General features: G+C 43.2%; 2 protein-coding genes across 7 annotated transcripts in view; one reads left to right on the top strand and one right to left on the bottom strand.

Annotated features, from left to right (window-relative positions):
- LOC309611598 (small ribosomal subunit protein uS5m) overlaps positions 1-23,169 on the bottom strand; it is a 53,833-nt gene that overhangs the window by 26,578 nt on the left and 4,086 nt on the right. For 4 of the 6 annotated variants that reach the window (XM_082356218.1, XM_082356220.1, XM_082356219.1 and 1 more), the window contains exons 3-4: positions 18,903-19,029; positions 18,489-18,584 (exon numbers count right to left, since the gene is read on the bottom strand). In XM_082356218.1, coding sequence (XP_082212344.1) covers positions 18,489-18,584; positions 18,903-19,029 — 223 coding nt within the window. Of the gene's footprint in view, positions 1-3,011; positions 3,219-15,055; positions 16,099-18,488; positions 18,585-18,902; positions 19,030-23,169 lie in introns of those variants that run through there. The other 2 variants (XM_082356222.1, XM_082356223.1) reach the window with 2 other exon arrangements.
- Positions 3,298-23,169, top strand: part of ZNF2 (zinc finger protein 2) — a 59,620-nt gene continuing 39,748 nt past the window's right edge. The window contains exons 1-2 of the mRNA XM_082356224.1: positions 3,298-3,498; positions 7,920-8,057. Coding sequence (XP_082212350.1) covers positions 3,433-3,498; positions 7,920-8,057 — 204 coding nt within the window. The 5' untranslated portion in view covers positions 3,298-3,432. The remainder of the gene's footprint in view (positions 3,499-7,919; positions 8,058-23,169) is intronic.

Genomic DNA, 23,169 nt, shown 5'->3' with positions numbered 1-23,169 from the left:
AGGCTCCATCCCTCAGCCACACGGTAAGGACAGTCTCCTAACAGGTCTCCAGTCTGCCTCCAGTGTCTCTCCCTCTAATTCACCATCTGCTGTCAAGCAGGCCCTTCTCTCTCTCTTTTTTTTTTTTTTGCTTATTTCAAACTGCTAATTTACCCCCCTCCCCTTTTCCCTTTGGTAACAGGCAGGCCTTTCTAAAACTACAAGTCTAGTCACCGCACGGCCCTGATATATCATTCTTTGGCTCCCTACTATCTGCAGAACAAATTCAAAATTCAGCATCACCTACAGGGCTGCGACTTGGCCCCAACCTTCCACGTCAGCCTCATCTCCACCACTCTCCTCTCCATCCCCCTCTGGCCGCAGGAGACTCGCAGTCAGTCTGGAACACACTCAGCTCTTGAATCCTTTAGTGTGTCTCTGACAGCTTCTCCTGGTTTGCCTGAAACACCACCTCTCGGTGAAGGCTCCCCAATTCCCACGGCACTCTGCTCCCCTCTTTCATCAGGAGCCCCTGCAGCGCCAGGCTGTAACCGTACAGTGTACCACTTCACACAGTACAGTACTTCAGAACAGGCTCTGACAGCATTCACTGGACACTAATTTTTGAAAAGGGTGCCAAGAAAAACCAGTGGAGAAAGAATAATCTTTCCAACAAATGATGCTGGGACAACTGAGTATCCACATGCGAAAAGAATGAAGCTGGAGCCCTACTTATACCACACATAAAACTTAACTCAAAATGGATCAAAGACCTAAAGGTAAGAGCAAAAACTATAAAACCTTTAGAATAAAACATAAGGGTAAATAATTATGACCTTGGATTTTGCAATGGTTTCTTAGATATGACCCTAAAAGCATAAGCAACAAAAACCAAAAATAGGTAAATCAGACTTTATCCAAATTTAAAACTTTTGTGTTTCAAAGGACACTATGAAGAAAATGAAAAGACAACACACAGATGGGGAGAAAATTTGACAAATCATTTATCTGACAAGGGATTTGTATCTAGAAAATATAAAGAACTCTTACAATTCACTAATAAAAAGCCCAGTTTAAAAATGGATATAGATTAGAATAGACATTTCTCCAAAGTACATATAGAAATGGCCAATAAGCACAAAAAAAGACGTTCATTTGCCATCAGGGAAATGCAAATCAAAACCACAAATTGATACCACTTCACACCCACTAGGATGACTACAGTCAAAAAGACAGAAAATAACAAGTGTTGACAAGGATGTGGAGAAATAAAAATCCTCATGCTGGTGGGAATGTAAAAAGGTACAGCTACTTTAGAAAACAGTCTAGCAGTTCCTCAAAAAGTGAAACATGGAGTCGCCATTTGATCCAGCAATTCCACTCCCAGGTGTATACACATGAGAAATGAAAATATATGTACATACAAAAACATTGCACACAAATATTTACAGTCACATTAGGCATAAGAGCCAAAAGGTACAAACAACCCAAATGCTCAATAGATAAACAAAATGTGGTATATACACACAACAGAATATTATTCAGCCATAAAAAAGAATTAACTACTAATTTATGCTACAACATGGACAAATCTGGAAAACATTATGCTAAGTGAAAGAAGCCAGTCACAAAAGATCACATATTACTTGATTCCATTTATATGAAATATCCAGAACATGCAAACTATCGAGGAAAATGTAGATTAGTGGTTGTCCAGGGCTGGGGGCAATGGGGGTCGGGGGGATGCTAGCTAAAAGAGTACAGGGTTTCTTTTTGGGGTGATGAAAATGTTCTAAAATTGATTGTGGTGATGGTTGCACAGCTCTGTGAATACACTAAAAACCACTGAACTGTATACTTTAAGAAGATGAATCCTGTGGTATGTAAATTACATCCCAATAAAGCCACTACCAAAAACAGTTTATACACTAGAAAAAGAAAAAAAAAAAAAAAGAAGGAAAGAAAGAAAGAAAGAGGCTCTGGAGCCAGGTGGTGTGGGTGCAAAAACCTGACATCCTCCCAGTCTAACCTTGAACAAGTTTCTCAACCTCTGTGTGCCTTAATTCCCTCATCTGTAAAATGGGAATAATAAAGGCATCTATCTCATAAAGGCATTGTGAAGATAAAGCAAAGAAAAAAGCATAAAGAGTTTAAGACAGTCCCTGCTACACCTAAGAGCTCATGAAAGAAAGCTACACATGCTACGTGCTATTTGATCAGGGTTTTGGAAAAGGAGGAGGTGGTCACAACATAAACAAAAGTAAAAAATGCTCAGGTCAGATTTTCCGACAAACGATTGCAGGTCAAGTTTCCCAACAGAATGAGTTACAAAAAAGAACTTTTCGATTTTTGCAGATCTTCGGATTTCGGAATTACGAACGCCTGATTGTGGGTTTACAGTAAAATAGAGCGAATAAAGGTCAAGTTAATTACGAAGTGGTTCCTAGAGATAAACATCAGGCTGGAGGATAGCAGATTGCCTTTCCTCGGGCTGCAAACAACCAACTAGGGGTGGGGGAGGACAATAAAAGCAAAACTACTGACATTCCAAACATCCTTTTTTTTAATAAAGGGCACTGATCAGCCTAGAATCTAAAATAACTGACACTAGTCCTATCCGACTCAAGCTGAAGGACAGCCTCTTGCCCTTTCGAGCTTCGCTGGCCGCCATCCACCTCGAACCCCACATCAGCATCACCAAATGAACCTGTGAATCACGCCCGCTGGGAAGGCGATGCTTGCCTGCCACTACCCTGCCCCTTTTAACCGAGCATGCACGAGCGGCCTGGTGAACTGGAAGAGATTTTGGACCGCGTCCAGTCCACCCTCACTTTACAGACCCGGGCCCTGCGACCCAGAGAGGATGCGGACGCGCGCAAGGTCACACAGCAGGTCCCAGCGGGACAAGAGCCGGGCGTGAGAGGCCGGGGCCGCGGCTTCTCGCTTCTTTCCACCCGGGTGTCTGCAGGCCCCGGGCGAACCCCTACTCTCGCCCCGCTCAGAGCCCCTGCTCCCAGCGTCCTGCCTCTCACCCGCCGACGCGCCACACAGCGCTGGGAGAATTCCCGCAGCGCGCACCGCCGCCGCCATGGTGGAGAACCACGAGCGCCTCCGTCCGGGCAGCCTTCCCACCGCCTGCCGCGACTGCTCCTCGTCCAACGGCCGCAGACCTCGGCCCGAGACTGAATTTCCGAGGCCAGGGGGCCGTGCCGCAGCGCAGGCCCGAGTGAGGGGTTGTCTGGACGGGAAGCAAAGTGGGATGAGTCCGGCGCAGCCTCGGACAGCCCCCGCGGGGGTCCTCGCGTTAGGACCCAGGGGCGGGGCTTGGGCTGGCTGCCGGTGTGGGCGGGGCTGGCTCACGGTGTTCTCTCCACGGACCCGGCGGGACCGTCGGGACCTACTGGGCGGCGGGACCGCGAGCCGGTGACATCCTCCTCCCTCGGAACGGAGCTGATGCTGCGGACTCTTCCCAACCAGAAGTGCGAGATACAGACGAGCACGGAGAGGGTCTCAGTGAAGGTCCGAGGGGGGAATAAATAGAATTGAACAGCTCTTCATACCCAACTCCAGCAAAGCTCTGGATAGTTGTTTTGGGAGAAGCATTGCGGGCAATGAAGACAAATCCATATCCAGAGTGTCTGTTCCAGTCAGAACAAGGTGCTGCTCCTTCCATGATAGAACTGGCCCGATGTAATCAATCTGCAGCCAGATAGCTGGCTAATCCTCGGGAAGTAGTGTCATATTGGGGGCTCAGTGTTGGTCTCTGCTGTTGGAATATTGGGCACTAAGCAGTGGCTGGAGCCCGATTGACCCTGGTGAGTGGAAGTCCATGTTGCTGAGCCCAAACGTAACCTCCATCCCTAGTGCTTTGTTCTTGAGTCCGTTTCTGTGGAAAGAGGCTGACTGACATTCACAGGTTGGTTATTCTGTCCACCTCATTAAAATCCTTCTCTGTGGAGCTCACCCTTTGGTAAGCATTCATATGGAACATAATTATCTTAACATTCTGTGCCAAATTAGAGAAGTCTGTCGACACACCTCTCCCCAGACTCCTTGTCAGACCTCGTTGAATTTTCTAATCATACTCCTTTCAAGTACCTGACCATCCAGCCAAGCCATTAGCCACAGCCCATGAAAAAGTATAGCTCTGTGCTTCTGATCAGGCAAAATGAACAGCGAGGTGCACTGCTCAAAGTTCTGCCCACTGAGAGGATTTCCCTTCATCACTGTCCCGCAGAGCCTTCCCAAAGTGAGATGTTGTGCAGCTGTGTCCTTTTAGGTGATGCTTGCATACCATGCAGAACCCAAGAGTTTTCCTCTTCAGGCAACTGCTCAGAGGGAGGTTACCGTGAAGCCGTAGGTAGGGGTTGGAGAGAGAAGATAATGTCGCAAGAGTGGAGGCCATGGTCATGAGGAAATCATACAATTTCTTGTGCCTTCAGGATCTGCTTGAGCCCAGCTTCATATATACCACTTCCATTTGATGGTGGCGTGCTGCTGTGTGCCCAGCTTTATGGCTTGGTGGGTCAGATGGCACCCAGCTCATGATGGACAGCTCAGGTCACAAGGGAACTTGCTGGCCCATGGCCAAGCAGTCAAGTTCTGGTTTGTTTGTTTTTTCTAACTTTTCATTTTGAAATAATTACAGACTTACAGGGAGCTGCAAAAATAGTACAGAAAGGTCCCATGCACCCCTCACCCAGTTCTTCCCAATCGTGACATCTTATACAGTCATCTCTCAGTATCCACAGAGGATTGGTTCCAGGACCTTCCACGGATACCAAAATCCATGGGTGATCAGGTCCCATAGTTGGCCCTCTGAATTCGTTGTGTCGCATCCATGGATTTAACCAATTGCATATCATGTAGTACAGCAGTATTTATTGAAAAAAAATTTGCATATAAGCGGACTCATGCAGTCCAAACCCATGTTGTTCAAGGGTCAACTGTATAACTATAATACAGTATCAAAACCATTGTACACATTGATACAATGCACAGAGTTCATTTGGATTTTATCAGTTTGCATGCATTCTTGGGGGTGGTGTGTGGTTCTATACAATTTTTATCACGTGTCGATTTCTATAACCACCACAATCACAATACAGAACTATCATCACAAAGATCCCTTGTGCTTTCTCTTTAGAGTCACATTCTCCCTCTTCTGTCTTCCCCAACCATCCCTAACCCTTGGCAACCACTAATATGTTCTCCATATCTAAAATGCTGTCATTTTGAGAATGTTATATAAATGGAATTAGAGAGATTGGCTTTTTTCACTCAGCATAATACCGTTGATGTCCATCCAAGTTGTTGAATGCATCAATAGTTTCTTCCTTTTGTTCCACCATTCATCATTGTAGGATATGTAGTTTTTCTCCAATTTTTGGCTGTTCCAAACAAAGCTGCTGTGAATATTCATGTGCATTTTTTGACATTTAAAAAATTTCAAATTGTGATAAAATACACATAACATAAAATTTACCATCTTAACTATTTTTAAGTGTACAGTTCAGAGCACTGAGTCCATTCACATTGTTGTGCAACCATCACTACCATCCATCTCCAGAACTCTTTTCATCTTGCAAAACAGAAACTCCCCATTCCTTTCTCTCTCCTGTCTCTGGCAACCACCATTCTATTTTCTGTCTCTATGAATTTGATTAACTATCTCCTATAAGTAGAATCATACAATGTTTGTCCTTTTGTAATTGGCTTATTTCACTTAACATAATGTCCTCAAGGTTCATCCTTGTGTAGCATGTGTCAGAATTTCCTTTCTTTTTAAAGGCTGAATAATATTCCATTGTATGTATATACTGTATTTTGTTTATCCATCTGCCAATGGACAGTTAGGTTGCTTCTACCTTTTTGCTGTTGTGAATGATACTGCTATGAACATGGGGTACAAATAGATTTTCAGGTCCCTGCTTTCAATACTTAGAGGTATATACCCATCATGTACATGTTTTTGTGTGGGCATAAGCTTTCATTTCTCTGGAATGAATGCCAAGCAGTGAGATTGCTAGATTGAATGGTAAATGTATGTTTTGTTTTTTAAGAATGGCCAAACTCTTTTTCATAGTGGCCATACCATTTTATATTCCCACCAGCAATGTGTGAGAGATCTAGTTCCTCTGATTCTCACTAGCATTTAGAATTGTCACTTAAAAAACACCTTTTTGGGGCTTCCCTGGTGGCGCAGTGGTTGAGAATCTGCCTGCTAATGCAGGGGACACGGGTTCGAGCCCTGGTCTGGGAAGATCCCACATGCCGTGGAGCAACTGGGCCCGTGAGCCACAACTACTGAGCCTGCGCGTCTGGAGCCTGTGCTCCGCAACAAGAGAGGCCGCGATAGTGAGAGGCCCGCGCACCGCGATGAAGAGTGGCCCCCGCTTGCCGCAACTACGGAAAGCCCTCGCACAGAAACGAAGACCCAACACAGCCAAAAATAAGTAAATTTAAAAAAAACAAAAAAACACTTTTTTAAGCTGTTCTAATAGTTGTGTAGTGATAAATCATCATGGTTTTAATTTACATTTCCCTAATAGGTAATGATGTTTGAATGTCTTTTCACGTGCTTGTTTGCCATCTGTATGTCCTCTTTGGTGAAATGTTTGCTCACTCTCTAGTTGGATTGTTTGGTTTCTTTTACTATTGAGTTTTGAGAGTTCTTTGTGTATTCTAGATGGGAGTACATTTTGAAATAAGTTGTCTGCAAATATTTTCTCCCAGCCTGTAGCCTGTCTTTTCATCCTCTTAATAGGGTCTTTCACCAAGCAAAAGGTTTCAGGGTTTTTTTTTTGTTTTTTTTTTTGTTTGTTTGTTTGTTTTTTAAGGTTTCAGTTTTGATGAAGTCCAGTTTATCAGTTTTTTCCTTTTATGGATCATGTATGGAAATATTGATTTTTGTATATTGATCTGATTGTATCCAGAAACTGTGCTGAATTCATTTATTCCAATAGGTTTTTAGTGTATTTCTTAGGATTTTCTACATATCAGATCATGTCATCTGTGAAAAGAGAGAGTTTACACTGTCAGCCTGCTAATTAACATCTTATTATATTCTGTTACTCTCTCCCTCTCACATTTCTGTTCACTACTGCAGCATCCTGAACCCTGCCACACTCCTGCCCCTAACAGAAGGAGAACCTCATGACTGTCTTACCTTAGTTAGGAAACTTTCTGTGCCTTGCTCAGATTTACTAGAGACTCCAATTAAAAACTTTTTGTTGATGAAGCATATCTCAAATATGAAACCAAAGTTTATCAAGAAGGATATGGTGTCACTAATTTAAGTTCTCTTTAGAATGTAGTCCTCTACCTGAGTTACAAGCAGCCCAGATGGCAGAACTTATTGCACTTACTATATATAGTTAGTCGACTGGCCAAAGACCGGAGAGTAAGTATATACACAGATAGGAGATATGCTTGAGATCAGAACATGACTTTGAGATGCTTTGAAACAAAGAGGGTTTCCTAACCTCTCCTAGAATCCCCATCAAAAATGGACAGCAAGAACTTATGGATTCACTCCTGTTTCCTAGAGAGGTGGCTATTATAAGGGCTGAGGCTCATACAAAAGAGATAATATGGAAGTGAAAGGAAATGCACTAGCAGATCATTAGGCCAAACAAGCAGCCTTAACCAAGATGAGGTTCCTAACTAAACCCTCAAAGGATAAATCTCTGGAGGAATTCAGAGAGGCCACTATAGAATATCAATGTTTAACCCCTGATTCTGAAAAAGAAGAATGTTAAAAAATGTAACCTTCACTCAGATCATCACTGGTGCTCCCAAGATGGCCACTTGGTGGCGCCAGATGATTTCAGATGACAGCTGAATTTTTCCATGAAACTACGCATCATGATACAGACAAATTGGTTACAATCTTAAATTAACATTGGTAAATAAACTTTAAAAAGAAAACTTTTTAACAGGTTATTTTTAGGTCACGTGTCACCTATACACATAATCTTGGAAAAACTAAAGGTGGGACATGGCCTGGAACCAAAGCCTCCAAGATCCTTGGACACCTTCAGATGGATTTTATCCAGCTCCTACCCTTCATGAAATGGGTATGTGTTTTAGTTTTTAATATGTCTATTTTTATGATGGACTGAAGCATTTAGTTGCTATGAAAAGCTATAGTGCTTACTAAAAGCTGCTTGATTTTGTGTATCCAACCTATCACATCCCATTTTTTTATATCAGGTGATCAAAGCACACACTTTACAGGAATCAATGACATCCTTATCTTAAAATTAGCAAAAATCTCAGAAACCCTTTAGCTCCCTGGCCAGGGTACTCCCAGAAGCCCTTATGGCCACATGGTTCACTCCCTTGGGGATACATCAGTTATCTAAGAACTGAACCCATTTATTTAGAGATTCCACTTCCAATACTAGACTCTACCCTGCTGCATGCAGACATGGAAAAATATTACAAGGGATTCATGTACTCTACCCAGTCCTATCATCAGCAGGTTAAGGACATCTTCCCACAGCATCTTCCTAAATAGCCTCTTTGTGATCTTCAACCATGAGATTTTTGTCTGAGACATCAGAGAAAAATTGTTCTTGAACCTTATTGTATAGAACCTTATTGGGTACTGTTAAAAAATACAGCAGTGAAACTCCAGGGGGTCAGTTCTTCAATACATATTTTACAACTAAAGAAGAATTTCCAAATTGACACAACTGGAAGCCTATTCCAGTAGAGGACTTCAAACTGAGCATTCTCCCAGATGCTCTAGAAGCAGCTGGTCTTCAGAAGTATACAGCTGACCAAAGACCTTTGGAATAAATAGATGACTTCAGATAACAGATAGCTTCTGCCCAAGATGTCAGACCAAGACCTGTGTCAAAGCCCTGTTTTGTCTAACACAATACTGTATCAACTATACTTCAAAAAAAGTCTTGTTTTGTTTTTCATCTGCTTGCTTATAGTTATCCTTCTCATTTCTATTGATTCCTGGTTGTCATCCCCCCATAATGACCCGTTTTCTCTTTTCTTTCCTCTTCATTATAATTGTTAGGTCAGAGCATACTCATTCTTTTTTTAAAAGTCTTGTATTGAATTTGTTACAATATTGCTTCTGTTTTATGTTTTGGTTTTTTGGCATGCGGGAACTTAGCTTCCCAACCAGGGATTGAACCCGCACCCCCTGCACTGGAAGGCAAAGTCTTAACCACTGGACAGCCAGGGAAGTCCCCAGAGTGTACTCATTCTAATGCCATTCTTAGATTATCCTAAATAGTAGCCACTACTCTAAGTCTCACCAACTGCTGGATATGCCATCCATTGGCAGACCATCATGATAAATATATATGAACGGTTCTGGTCTCACCAAATAAGACTATAGAGAATTAAAGCCAGTGGTTTTTCCATTAGCACCTACAGGGACAAATGACCTTAAAGAAATCAACCTGTGACTTTGCTAGTGTCCCACTCTCCCAGAAAAAGAGCCAATTATCACAATCTGTTGATCAGAATCCAGGTAATTCTAAATTTGAATTCAACAACCTTCATTAGGGTAGTAGGCCAGTTACTTATCAGCTGGAAGAAAGTAAAGGGATCCAAATATATAGTAGAGCTAATGTGAGGCTTTGGTTCCCATCTCATGTCATGAACAACTTTTTTCCTGGATCTCTATGTGCCCCTAATGGATTCTACTTCCTTTGCAACCAGGTCAACAGGTCTCGTTTTCCTCAGACTAAAACTTCATGCACTTTAGGAATAGCATCCCAAAACTGTCTGTATATAGAAATCCTAACTTTATAAATCACCAGTGCTGGAAATTCCAACCCAGGCAAGAGCTCCAAAATGCGGTCACCCTTAATTATTCATGCACTCTGCCTTGGGGAATTGCTGACTCATTGTTTATGTGAACAATCAGAGCAGTATTTCCAGTGGTGGAAGACAAAAAGACTATAAGAGACCTATCACTCACTAACTCTGCCAGAAGTTATTAATGACATCACCTCTTCCCTAGATTGAAGATCTGTAGATTTGTCTCAGCTCATTGGCTCAAGTAGTTATGGGCAACTGCTTTGCACTAAACTTCTTACCGACTAATCATGGGGGCATCTATGCCATTGCTATACTTGGCTCAATGAAACAGGCATGGTAGAACAGGCAGTACATCACCTTAAAGAAAACACTACTTGGCTCAATGCTTCTGCACAGCTTCTCTCTCATCAGATGATTGCCATGATGATACAACAACAAAAAGATCAAAAAGATCTCATGATAAGTTTACTATGGAGACAACCAAACAATCCTCCATAAATATCTGGCTCTCTAGCATCTCTGAATTGGTCAACCTCTCTCAAGCAAGAAAATGACCAAAAGGGAGAACTGAGGGACTAAATATACCAATGGACAATGGATACACCTTATATGACAATAGAACTCTGTCCCACACCTTTGCAGCAACCAGCCTGGAAGCCAAACCACAGCCTCTGCAGCAATCAGCTCAGAACAGCCAAATGACTGCTACTTCCCCCCTATTCTTTGCCCTCACTTCCAACTTAGAACCAACCATAGAAAACCAAATATGCTGCCCAAACCAATCACATAAGATATCCTGCTCCTAGTTAACCCCCCTCCAGTTTTCCCATGCCGACAACTTCCAGTCAGAGCATACCTGAAGCTTTCATTTTTTTTCTTCTCATCGTAAAGCTTTCTTAATCCCTTCATGCCTTTGGGTCTCTGCCAGGTGCAGGTGATAGTGGCTGATCCTTTGCTATGGCAAGCTCTAAATAAACAGCCTGTTTCTTCTCATTTGGGTAGTCTTCATTTATTTCCACAAGTGCAAAGCCCTTCATCTTACAGAGGAGAAGACTGAGACCCAGAGAGGATCATGGATATGATCTCATTCCCAAATGGCTTTGAAGTATTGGGGTCTTCAGGCACAGATTCCTGGTCATTTGTCAATATCCATCCTTCTCTTCTTCCTTAGTAATAGAATCCCCCAATTTTCATTGGCCCCATTGCTGCCCAGGACAAAGACTTCCATTTCCAGCCTCCCTTGCCATCAGCCATAGTCCTATGTCTAAGTTCTTGCCAGTGGTCTGCAAGCAGAAGTGGTATATTGCAATTATTTGATGAGGAATGTTTAAAGTACAGTCTTTATTTTTATGACTTATTTGAATAATAATTGAAGAAGCATTTTTACATTGATTTGAATGTGTTAGGAGGTAACCTCTAAATCCTTGGAACTTCCTGAGTGATAGGATATCTTTGTTATTCATAGTGACCCCCCCAGGGACCATATCTGATAGTTTATGCTAATGAAGTGACTCGTGGTTGGCCCCTACTTTACACAAATGAGATGACTCAAGATGGGGACTGGCCATGCCTGACAGATCAACCAAGTGATTAGAGGGTTGGGGCTTTGAGCCACATGGTATCAGCCCAACCTGGGGGTGGAGGGCACTGGAGATGGAATTCAACTGTGTGGTTAACTGATCACGCCAACGTAATGAAACCCCAATAAAATTCTGGGCAACGAAGTTCAGGTGAGTTTCCTGGGCTGGAAGCACTCTATGTATTGTTGTTACACATCAATATGCCAGAAGGGTAATGTGTTCCTGGGGAAGCCTCACATTTGTGCTGTTCCCAAACCTTACCCTATGTGTCTCTTCCTTAGGCTGGTTTTGATTTGTATCCCTTTGCTATAATAAAATTACCATAATAAATACAGCACTTTTTTGAGTTCTGAGAGTAGTTATATAGAATTACCAAGTCTGAAAGAGTAGTGGGAACTCCCAGATTTGTAGCCAGATGGTCAGAAGGGTGACCTAGGGACCCCCAATTCATGGCTGGTGTCTGAAGTGAGAGCAGTCTTGTGGGTGACTGTTTCCTTAACCTGTGAAGTTTGGCCCAACTCTGGGTAGCTGGAATGAGAAGTCATTGTAGTGCTACAAAATAAAATAGCAATGAATTTTCATATACGCATACAACAACCCCAAAAGATGGAACAATGCTAATCTATATTTGAAATTGAAAAATAATTACAGGAGCAATATAGTATTTTTCTAAGAAAATATTTGATTGGTAGTGTTCTAGAAGGAAAGATTTTCATCTAGTAGAAAGTGTGCAGTCAGAGCACTGAGAAAACAGGCAATACAAGTTGTTTTTCAAATTAATACGTGGTTAGTAAGGACCTACTGGGTGCTGATTTCTGAGAGGAAGTATGAGAAATGACCTGAAGCAGCTTATAATCTGGTTCAGGAGACAAAGAAGTAGCAAGATGATAAACAACCCGTGACTTAAATAGATCAAGACAGTGATAAGAACTATCCCTATCTATATATTGTTCATTTTTAAATATTTATGGATACAACAAATGCTTTTACAATTGCAGATGAATAAGACCTGACTTCTCATCAGTGTTCAAGAGAATTATTCCCCAAGGAGGGGACCTTTGAACAGGGTTCTGACTGATTATTAGGCTTTAGACAGTGGAGGGGGCATTCCAGGCTGGTGGAACGGCTTGAGCAGAACGGCCCAAGCTGGGAAGTGCAGAGGCATGTCTTAAGTATTGCAGGCAAGCTAGTTTTTCTGAAATAGAGGTTCTTGTCAGGAGCAGCAGGAGATTAGGGCAGACTGGAGAGGGCATTAAATGCTAAACTGAGAGGTGAGCATTTATCCTGTAGGCAGTACAAAGGCTTTCAGGGGTGCGAATGGGTGCACGCTGATGAGAATGGTTAACGTGGTCGAGATACAAGAGGAAGGGACAGATGTTAGGCAAAGACCAGCTACAAAGTTGTTGCAGGTATCCAGGTATATAAAGTGACCTGGGCGGGGGTTAGAGAAGGGCACTGGAGGGAAAAAATGTGTGATAGAGCAAACTAAGCTGTTACTATTGTAAAATATTTGCTATTTCTGCTTGTGAACTTTGAATCTCTGGGAAGAATTTCCCATGATTTTCAGGCGCCTAGGCTGGCATCATGATCTTAGCTGTCCAGATGCCTCCTGTGCCTTCTACCTGCCTACTCCCCTCTGCCAACCTCTTGTACCCCTAGATCCTGCTTGTCTGCATGGACCCACTTTGAGCTGGTTCCCTGAATTCTGGGCTCAGCTACCTCATCTGGACTTTAAATGTTTGAACGACTGTCCTTAGTGTAAGCTAATTCCTTTAGTCAAGACTCCTCTGGCCTATGACAGCTCTTGGTCTTGGCTTCTCCACATAGGTTGCAGAGACAACATGATATGAACTTGAGACCCAGTAAGCTTAGGAATAACCATTACAGAAAATAGAAGGTGATAGCAAAGACACACAGATGGCTTGAAGTAACAGACGAGATAGGAAAATTGGTTTAGCAATAGTTGGTATGTCTGTATATTTGATTTTTGAAAAACAGTTGAGGTATAATTTACATACCATAAAACTCACATTTTATTTGTACATTTCAATGAGTTTTAGTAATTTACCAAGTTGTTCAGCTATCACCATAATCCAGTTTTAGGATAGCCCCACCACCCCAGTGAGATTCCTTGAAATATTTGCAGTCACTCCCAGTTGCCACTCCCAGCCCCAGGCAACCACTGATCTACTTTGTCTCTGAAGATTTGCCTTTTCTGGCCATTCCATATAAAGGGAGCCATACAATATGTGGTCCCTGGCATCTGGCTACTCTCACTTAGGATAATGTTTTTGAGGTTTTGATTTTAATAATACCCATATTTTAATTGATGTTTAAAATTTTTTTATTTCAAAAATCCCAAATCTAGTAGCATAAAGATCTATTAAAATTGCTTTTTGCTCGCAAAAACTTTAATAAGAGTACTCTACTGCCTCATAAAAGTAACATGTATTACAGAGAAACAAGTGCATGGAGCTTTTGTGCAGAGAAGGCCTTCAGTCTCTGAATCCCCAAACTATAGCTGTGAACCAGGAGGAAAGAAGTCCAGCAGTTAGGTGTATAGACCAGGGCACGGCACTCTCCGAAGCTCAGATTCCTTAGCTGTAAAATATGGCTGGGCTAGGTCACTGGTGCCTCCACCTTCATCAGCCTTCACTCTCTTCACACACACAGCACCCCCTCTCCCATCAGTAACAGGATGGGGAGACAGAACACAAGTGGTTATAAAAACAACCCCCAGCAGGTAGGAGATCACCAGACTAGGTGGTTTCTTAGCTTCCTTTCAGCTCTAGCTTTATGAATCAACTTTCCTCACATTCATTAAGCTCCCAGGGTTTCCCTTTTGGGTGAAGCCTTAATGTATGCTGAGGGTTTTGGATTTGGAAAGGCTTTAGTTAGAGGACACACATTATTACTAGTGGAGTTCATATAAAGGGAACTATACAATATGTATAGTTCTGGCTTCTGGCTAGTGGGCTTTCCCAGTTTCACTAAATTCAAAGAGTCACTCTAGTACAAATTCTCTGATGTGCAAAAAGGGCAGAACATCCACCAAAGCCTTTCCCACATGCATTACATCCCCAGGGTTTCTAACCAGTGGGGTGAGCTTGCTGATGTTTATAAGGGGAAGAGCTTTGGCTGAAGGCTCTCCCACATTCACCATATCCACAGGGTTTTTCCTCAAGAACGAATTCTCTGATGCTTAATAAGGGATGTGCTGTGACTGAAGGCCTTCCCACATTTACTGCTTTCTCAGCGATTCTCTTTAGTGTGTATTCCTGATGCTTAGTAAGGCAAGAAGAGAAGGATTACTGATAGCTTTTACCATGCTTGAGGAGTTTCTCTCCAGTATGGTTATCTGGTTTTTGTTTTTTTGTTTTTGGAATAATATGTGACTGAAGGCTGTGCTATACTCATTACACAGATAAGGCTTCTCCCCAGTATAAATTGTCTGATGTTGAATAATGTGTGTCCACTAACTAAAGCCTTTCCAAATCCATTACGTTCACATAGTTTCTTACTAGTTTGAATTCTCTGGTGTTTGTTTGATAAGGGAGGAGTTGTGACAAAAGCCCACTCCCTCTCTTGATATTAATAGAGCTTCAGTTTAGTATGTCCTGTCTGATGCTGAACAAGACAGGTCCTCCGACCAGAAGTCTTCCCACATACATTACACTCATATTATATATATATATATATATATTCTCTGAGGTTTAGTGGTGTGTGTACTCCAGCTGAAAGCCTTTCCACATTATCTGAATTCATAGGGTTTTTTTCCCAGCATGACTTTTCTGATGTTTAATAAGGGATGCAGTGTGAGCAAAGGCTCTTCCACATTCATTACATTTGTAGGGTTTCTCTCCGGTGTGAAATCTATAATGTTGAGTGAGAGAGGAACTCTGGCTGAAGGCTCTCCCACATCTGTTACATTTGTAGGGTTTCTCTCCTGTGTGAAATCTGTAATGTACAATGAGAGAGGAACTCTGGCTGAAGGTTCTCCCACATTCTCTGCATTCATAGGGCTTTTCTCCAGTGTGAGTTCTCTGATGTTTAATAAGGGATGAAGTATGACCAAAGGCCCTTCCACATTCATTACATTTGTAGGGTTTCTCTCCAGTATGAAATCTATAATGTAGAACAAGAGATGAACTCTGGCTAAAGGCTCTGCCACATTCGCTGCATTCATAGGGCTTTTCTCCGGTATGAGTTCTCTGATGTTTAATAAGGGATGAAATATGACCAAAGGCTCTTCCACATTCACTGCACTCATAGGGCTTTTCTCCAGTGTGACATCTCTGATGGCGCCTAAGTTCTGACTGGAAATGGAACAACTTCCCACATTCATTGCATTTACAAGATTTCTTCCCTGGATGGGTTCTCTGAGAGTTATTTCTCCCTGAAGTCTCTCTGAAATCTGTATCACATTTATAGTATCCTTCTCCCATGAGAACACTGTGTTGGTTAACAGGGACTGATCTTAAACCTACACTTGTCCCAAATTCACTCCACTCATGATCTCTCCTAAGGGTGGTAGTAGATTTGTGAGTGAGTGACATTTCTTTCAGATGTCTCTCCTGCTTTTTTGGGTGCATCTCTAACTGGTCATCACAACCACAAGTTGCTTTCAGTTTGGAGGACCAGAGTTCATCTCTAATGTGTTTTTCCACTGATGCTATCTGGAATAATTCTTCTTTGGAAATTCCCTGACTTAGCATTGATTCCTTGGCTTGAGGCCTTCTCTCCCAGTCTGGGGAAAAAAAAAAAAAAAAAAGACAGTCTATTATTACCTGTTCTATGTGCCAAGAGGAAGTAAAGTCCTATAATAGATGTAAGATAATTAACCTTTAAAATAATATTTAGGGACTTCCCTGGTGGCACAGTGGTTAAGAATCCGCCTGCCAATGCAGGGGACACGGGTTCAATCCCTGGTCCGGGAAGATCCCACATGCCATGGAGCAACTAAGCCCGTGCGCCACAACTACCGAGCCTGTGCTCTAGAGCCCGCGAGCCACAACTACTGAGCCCACGTGCTGCAACTACTGAAGCCCGCACACCTAGAGCCAATGCTCCGCAACAAAAGAAGCCACCGCAATGAGACGCCTGCACACCGCAACAAAGAGTAGCCCCCGCTCGCCACAACTAGTGAAAGCCCGCACGCAGCAACGAAGACCCAATGCAGCTGAAAATAAAATTTTAAAAAAATTTTTAATAAATAAATAAAATAATATCTAAAAGAGGTGTACAGTTTCTTCCAAGAATGGTGTATGTCTGAAGAAAGTTTTGGACGTGTCAAGAATAAGATAAGCAGGTGACTGGAGATTAGGAAAACCTGAGAGAACAGTGTTTGGACTCCAGGACACAAGATAAGTCCAAAGATTGTAAAGATGAGAGGAGGGTTAGGAAGATGCCCTCCACAAAGTCTTCCCTCAACACCTCAGTCCACACCACACATTATTATGTATTATGTAATATACATATACCATGTATTATATTACTGTATGTGATTGTGGTAGGCAGAATAATTATCCCCCAAAGATTTCCATGCTCTAATCCCAGGAACATATAAATATGTTACTTCACATGGCAAAAGGGACTTTGCAGACGTGATTAAGGGCACAGACCTTGAGATGGGGAGATTATCCTGAATTATTCAGGTGGGCCCAATCTAATCACAAGAGTTCTCAAAATCAGAGAACATTTCCTGGCTGAGTCAGAGAGATGTGGTGTGAGAAGGACTCGAGCCACCATTTCTGGCTTTGAAGGTGGAGGAAGGGCCCCATGGGCCAAGGAATGTAGCAGTCTCTAGAAGCTAGGAATGCCCCTCAGCTTACAGCCAGTAAGACAATGAGGAGCTCAGTTTTACAAATGCAAGGAATTGGTACTGCCAACAACCCAAAGGAACAGGAAACAGATTCTTCCCTAGACACTCCAGAAAGGAACTCGGCCCTGCTGATACCTTGGTTGTAACACTGTGAGACCCATGCTTGATTCTGACCTATGAACTGTGAGATAATAAACATGTTGCTTAAAGCCGCTAAGTTTGTGACAGTTTGTTTCAGCAACAACAGAAAGCTAATACAATAATAGTGACCCTTCTGAAGAGGAAAATGACTGGCAATGCCTAACCAGGGCTCCAGAGGCCAGATTCTGAGCCAGTAGGTCTTGTGTGGCTCCTGGGGATATGAATGTTTAACAAGCTCCCCGAGAGATTCTGAAACACAGCCATGTTTGCAGAACATTGTAAACAGACAGATATTGATGATGAGACTAGATCCAGACGTCAGACCCTTGCCCTCATTCTGGAAGGAAACAAGATCAAGAGAGTACTAAATACAGAGGAGATCAGCATCTTCCCTCTCTCTCCTCTCTTCTAGGTTCCCATGACAAGGCCCAGCCTGTGCTGTCAGGATTTGAGCCCTGCTTTCAGGACCGTTAGCTCTGGCCTGAGGCTGATTCTGCCTCAGAGATGGACACTGACACAGACTGTCATCTCCAGTATGCTTGGGGTACACATGGGAGTCAGGAGAGCTTTGTGTCCAGAATTCTACCCCAAGGGGTGGAGCCTACGGGGTACTCTCAAATCACCTGGGAATAAACAGTTTCAAAGAGATTCCATCAACAGCTAGTAAGGAGTAGTCTTTGTTCCTGGAATCACCTCTGTTGCAGCTTAGCTTAACCAAGCTTGAAGTGTCCTCACCTTGATCTTCCTGACTATCCATCAGGATGTCCTTGCCAGTAACCCTTTAATTTCTGGGCTACTTAACTGTTCAGTCTGGTCCCTTGCTAACTCTCTTAGCCCTGCTGATATAGGATTGCTGGGCACTTACATCTGTTGATCCTTAGATTCCATCTAATACTGACCGTGTGACATCTAGTGATGATGCACAGCCCCAAGAACCCCGAAAGGTGGGCAGAGATAGGTAACAAGGGAAATATAAACACTAGAGAAGAAAATGAACATCTCTTCTTTTCCCACCAGAAAACATTACAAAAGCCTACAAGTATTCAAAATACTGGTGTTGAGGGTTCCTGGCAAGTGACCTCACCTTTTCAAAGAAAAGCCCCCTGACCAAGGGCTCAGGGGAACTTCCCACTCTCAGTTGGGCCTTATTATCTGCTTTGGTCCAACTCACTCACCTGCGGGGGCACCTGTTGAGATTTCTCTCTCCAAAATACAGGGCTCTTCCCCTTCCTCCAACCGGCAGATGACATACGGTTTGGACATTGGAAACCCTGGTGGGAAAGGAAAAGGATCATGACCGTATGTCAGAGGTCAAGGCTTGTAGACAGCCTCCAAAGAATAAGCATTGTGAAGTATCAGGAGCAGAGTCATGAAACTTCTTATTCTGAGTGCATATGGAGTGGGACTTTTCCTAGGAACAAGGAGTAGAAATACCGTATCTCTGGGCCCCAAAGAGAATATAAATGTCTAATTCCAGAATCCCAGGGCAAAAATCAGCCAACAGGCCCAGACACCCCTAGCTTTTAAACACCAAGGAAATAAAGATGGCCTGATGGGCAGGCTTTGGGCTTTGGAGGAGCTGAGCTCACCCAGGGAGGCCAGGTTCTTGAAATTCTCCAGCATCACTTCCCGGTACACGTCCTTCTGAGTAGGGTCCAGCTGCCCCCACTCCCACCGGGTGAATTCCACAGCCACATCCTCAAATGTCATCAGGTCCTGAAACACAGAAGACACTCTTGCACCCTCGGGGAGCACACTCATGGCCCTGGGGAGAAGAGTAGACTGGTGTCTGAGTAGAACCTCAGGATGTACAGGAAGGGATTCCGAGATTTCCTAGCTATCGCAATGCCCCTGTTCTGGGTTTTATCATCTCAAAAATATTTTAAGCTGCTCCAGGGATTGTGTCATCCTTACTACTTGGTATCCCACCCAGTGCCCACATATGTCAACATCAAGCTGCTTAGAAATGTAATCGGGGTCTCAGGAGAATCAGGCCTACAGAGACACTCTGCTTATATGGAACAGAGAAATACAATCCATTTCCTCAGTTTTCAAAAGGTTTCACTCTCAATTTAGTGACATTTAAATAGAATCAATTAGAACAAACTCATATGCTCTGCATTCTGAAATGCACTGGTATCAGTAGTTTTCTAATTAAGTATTTTTGAAACTTGTGACCTAGGATTTCAATGACAACTGTTGCTAAGGCCAAATAAAATCATTTGGGGCTTAGAATAACTTATCCCCAAAACAGCCTGCCAGCACACAGTTCAGTGAAAGTATATCAAGTGGCCTTATGGTGAATCAGTAAGTCTTTTGCGAGTTTGATTAACATAAATCCTCTCCCCCGAAGCCTAATCATTTTTCAGTTCCTGAATGTGCAAAGTTGAGTGTGAGGCCCTGGATCTCAGGTGCCCACAAGGTACAACCATTCTGTGGGTCCCAACCAGAACTATCCTGGCACTCTCTATAACAGCAACACTCTCATTTGACTTACATTGTACAATAATCCATAAACTATGAACTATAAAGCAGATAAGTGAAGGGTAGTACTGTTACTTTCCCCCCAAAATGTTTAAAAGTCAAATCCCATTTAGTTACTAAGGTTTCCATAGAATAAGCCAAAGTAACAATTTTATATTAAGTTAAAGGCAGTCCAGAATAATCAAATGTGGAAAACTCACTACTTTAGTAACCTCTTGTGATAGATTATACTATTTGTTCAAAATATTCATTGGCCCTCCCTACAAAATTGATCTTCCTACCCCACTAACTCAGGTGTGGCCAAATAATCTGCTTTCACAGATGGAATGTGAAGGAAGTGACATGAGCTTCTTAATGAGCAAAAGCCTTCAGAGTCAGTGGAGGTTCTGCAATTGCTTCTTTTTCCTCTGCTTTGAGAATGGCAAATGATCCCAGAGTGAAGATGTGGGGCAAAACCACAGCTTGTGTGTAATGTGGACAAGAAATGAACCATTGTTGGTGTAAGTCTCTCAGGGTTTGCTGTTGTTATCACAGCATAACTAGCCTAAACTGACTCATTAAAAAAGCTGGTACTCCAAGTAGGGTTCTGCCATGACAAAAAGCCTAAAATATGTGACACTGTCTTCAGGGCCAGGCAGTGAGGAAACTTATCGGCAAGATGGCAACCGATGTAATTTGGTGGTGAACTGTGGGGTAAAGCTGTTGCTGCAGTAGCTTGAAAGACGAACAATGCAAGCATGAGCTTGTGATGTTATGAAAAGAGGAGGGAAACATAATTTCAGTAGTATGAGTTGGTTGTCATTGGCATGTCATTTGACAGTATTACAGGAAAAAAAAAAAAATGAGCTCAAGAGTTTGCTGATTTGCAAAATAAAAATGGAAGGCCAAAGAAAGTGTCCAGAAATTCCAGGACTTGCAGGGTTGGAGATTTAACCAATTCTCATTTCCAGCTGGTCAAAGACAAAATAAATATGGCTTTTGCATGACAAAGGACCAAATCATGGGTGTGATTGTCAAACCTTTTGTTTAAACCTCTTATTAATTTCAGATGGCTCCCAGTAAATCCTTTCAGTGGGACCAAATTGTTCACAGTGACTAAAAGTATGGTTTTCCCAAGGAAACCCCAAAAGCTCCACAATTAAGTCTAAAGAGAGGGGCATATTTCAACAAGAACTGTGGGAAAAGCTATTGACACAGGGAGCTAATGGAAGGAAGTACACAAAAAGCTGGTCAAGTTTTTGAGAGTTACACTGAATGTTCATGACTTGAAACAATCCTTGGGCCATCAACGTACTCAGGCAGAATGAAAAAGCTGCTTAGCCCTCAAAAGTGTTTATTCTCCAACATCATCTTCATATGTGACCAAGGGGGATACTGCAAAAGGAAGGAACTTCTGGAGGGCAGAGCCAAGGAGAACACTGGACTGGGGAGCTGTACCCAGGGAGCAGAACCACTGCATAGAACCAAAAGACTTCCCCACTCCCAAGGCCAAGGTCTTCACCAAGTCTGCCCAGTGGAATTTTTTTTTTTTTTAAAGATCTTTATTGGAGTATAACTGCTTCACAATTCTGTGCTAGCTTCTGTTGCACAACAAAGTGAATCAGCCATATGCATACTCTGCCCAGTGGAATTTCGTAACTGTTACAGACCAGGGACTGCTGGGCTCCTCCCATGGTTCCCCTTTCTGAACAGGGGTGTTTATTGTTGTTATCCAGCCCCATTGTTCCACTGTATGTGGGATATATGGATTCAGGCAGCCTGTCTTTTTCATAGATCTCCATATCCAGAGGAGAAATATCCAGACCTGATGTCCAAAATATCACACCATCCAGGACTTCAATCCTGATGCTCTTACGGGATGGGGCTTTTGGGTTATCTCCCCTGGGGAGAAATTTTGTGTGCAGGAGGGAGGGAAGTGAACATCTGTGAGCAAGAAGACAGACAGTGTAACTGTTTGTTCAGAATGTTTACTGCCCCTCCCTCTGGGCCCCTTACTACGGGAGGCTTATCCTTCGCACCTCATGGACATTAGGCATGGCCACGTGACCTGCTCTGGCCAATGGGCTGTGCGCAGAAGCAGCACATGCCAGTTCTCGGCAGAAGCCTGGAGAGCCATCCCCTGAGTCTCACAATGCACCTTCCCCCAGCCACAAGAACGGCACATCCCAGAGGAGGGCTGACCCTTCCGCCTGAATCCCAGAGTGAAGAGGGTGTGGAGCAGTCACAGCCAGCCCACTAATGATAGGCAACGTATAGAAGAAACACACTTCATTACTGTGAGCCCGCGAGAGCTGGGGGCTGTTGCTACCACAGCATAACTAGGCGAAGCTCTCTGATACACCTCTGAATGGTGTACATCAGGGCCAAAGAGGTTTAAGCTCTTTATTACTCTACTAATTACTTGAGAGAATTCCTTATTGGTGAGAGTTTCCCCTATTGACTAGAAAACTAATTATAAATGTCTATTATCAAGCCAGAATCCCACTAAACCACCATCTTGGATGCTAGGAAACGATGCAGGCTGGCGTTCACAGCCCTCCACTTGGTTCTCCCTCCACATCCAGCCTCCTACAGCCAAACCTGAATCCACCTCTACAGTCAGTCACCATTAACCCCGTCATCCCCATCGCAACTGAAGCTGACAAGGACTAGGCAACTCCATTTGCCGGAAGACTCCAACAACTACATGAGGTGGTTGTATTACTGAGTGGTTGAGTCTGGAGCCAGACAGCCCAGATCTGAAACTGGCTCCCGCCCTCATTAGCTAGATAACCAGGACCACGTTACTTTCTCTCTCTGTGCCTTGGTTTCCTCAGGTCACCTCTCTGTGCCTCAGTTGCCATTCTTCAAAATGGGACTGTTTTAAAGATGAAATTAATTAGTATCAATAAATTGTGTAGAATAGTTCCTGATACCTGTTTGGTTTTCAGCAAATAACAGCTTTTATTATTTTCATCATTATCATCAACATGATTATCATCCTCATTTTACAGTTGGCAAAACCAGGGCATTGAGAGTTTAGGTGATTCATCCAAGGTCACGCAGCCAGAAGCAGTGAAGTTAAGTGTGTTGCCACACTAATCCTGGAAGATAACATTTGCACAGGGGTCCGGCCTCCAATGACCTCCTCACCTGTCCGAACCCTCAGAACCTCCTTGTCCCCACTTCTCCGTGCACCTTCCCCAACCTCTCCAGCACAGGCTGATTCTCCTTTTCCCAAACTCTGATGGAAAGGCCTGTCTGTGCCATTCCATCTGCCATCACACCACACACATCCTTACTGTGACTGGGGCTGCATCCTGGTGCGAGAGTCCTCTCCCCTCTGTGGCTGTGACATCTCCTTCAGGGCCAGGGTGCTCTCACATTACTTGG

Source organism: Balaenoptera borealis, assembly GCF_965194805.1.
Source record: "Balaenoptera borealis genome assembly, chromosome: 15".
Taxonomy (NCBI): domain Eukaryota; kingdom Metazoa; phylum Chordata; class Mammalia; order Artiodactyla; family Balaenopteridae; genus Balaenoptera; species Balaenoptera borealis.
Note: the sequence above shows the minus strand (reverse complement) of the source record. Positions and strands in the feature narration are given on the sequence as shown.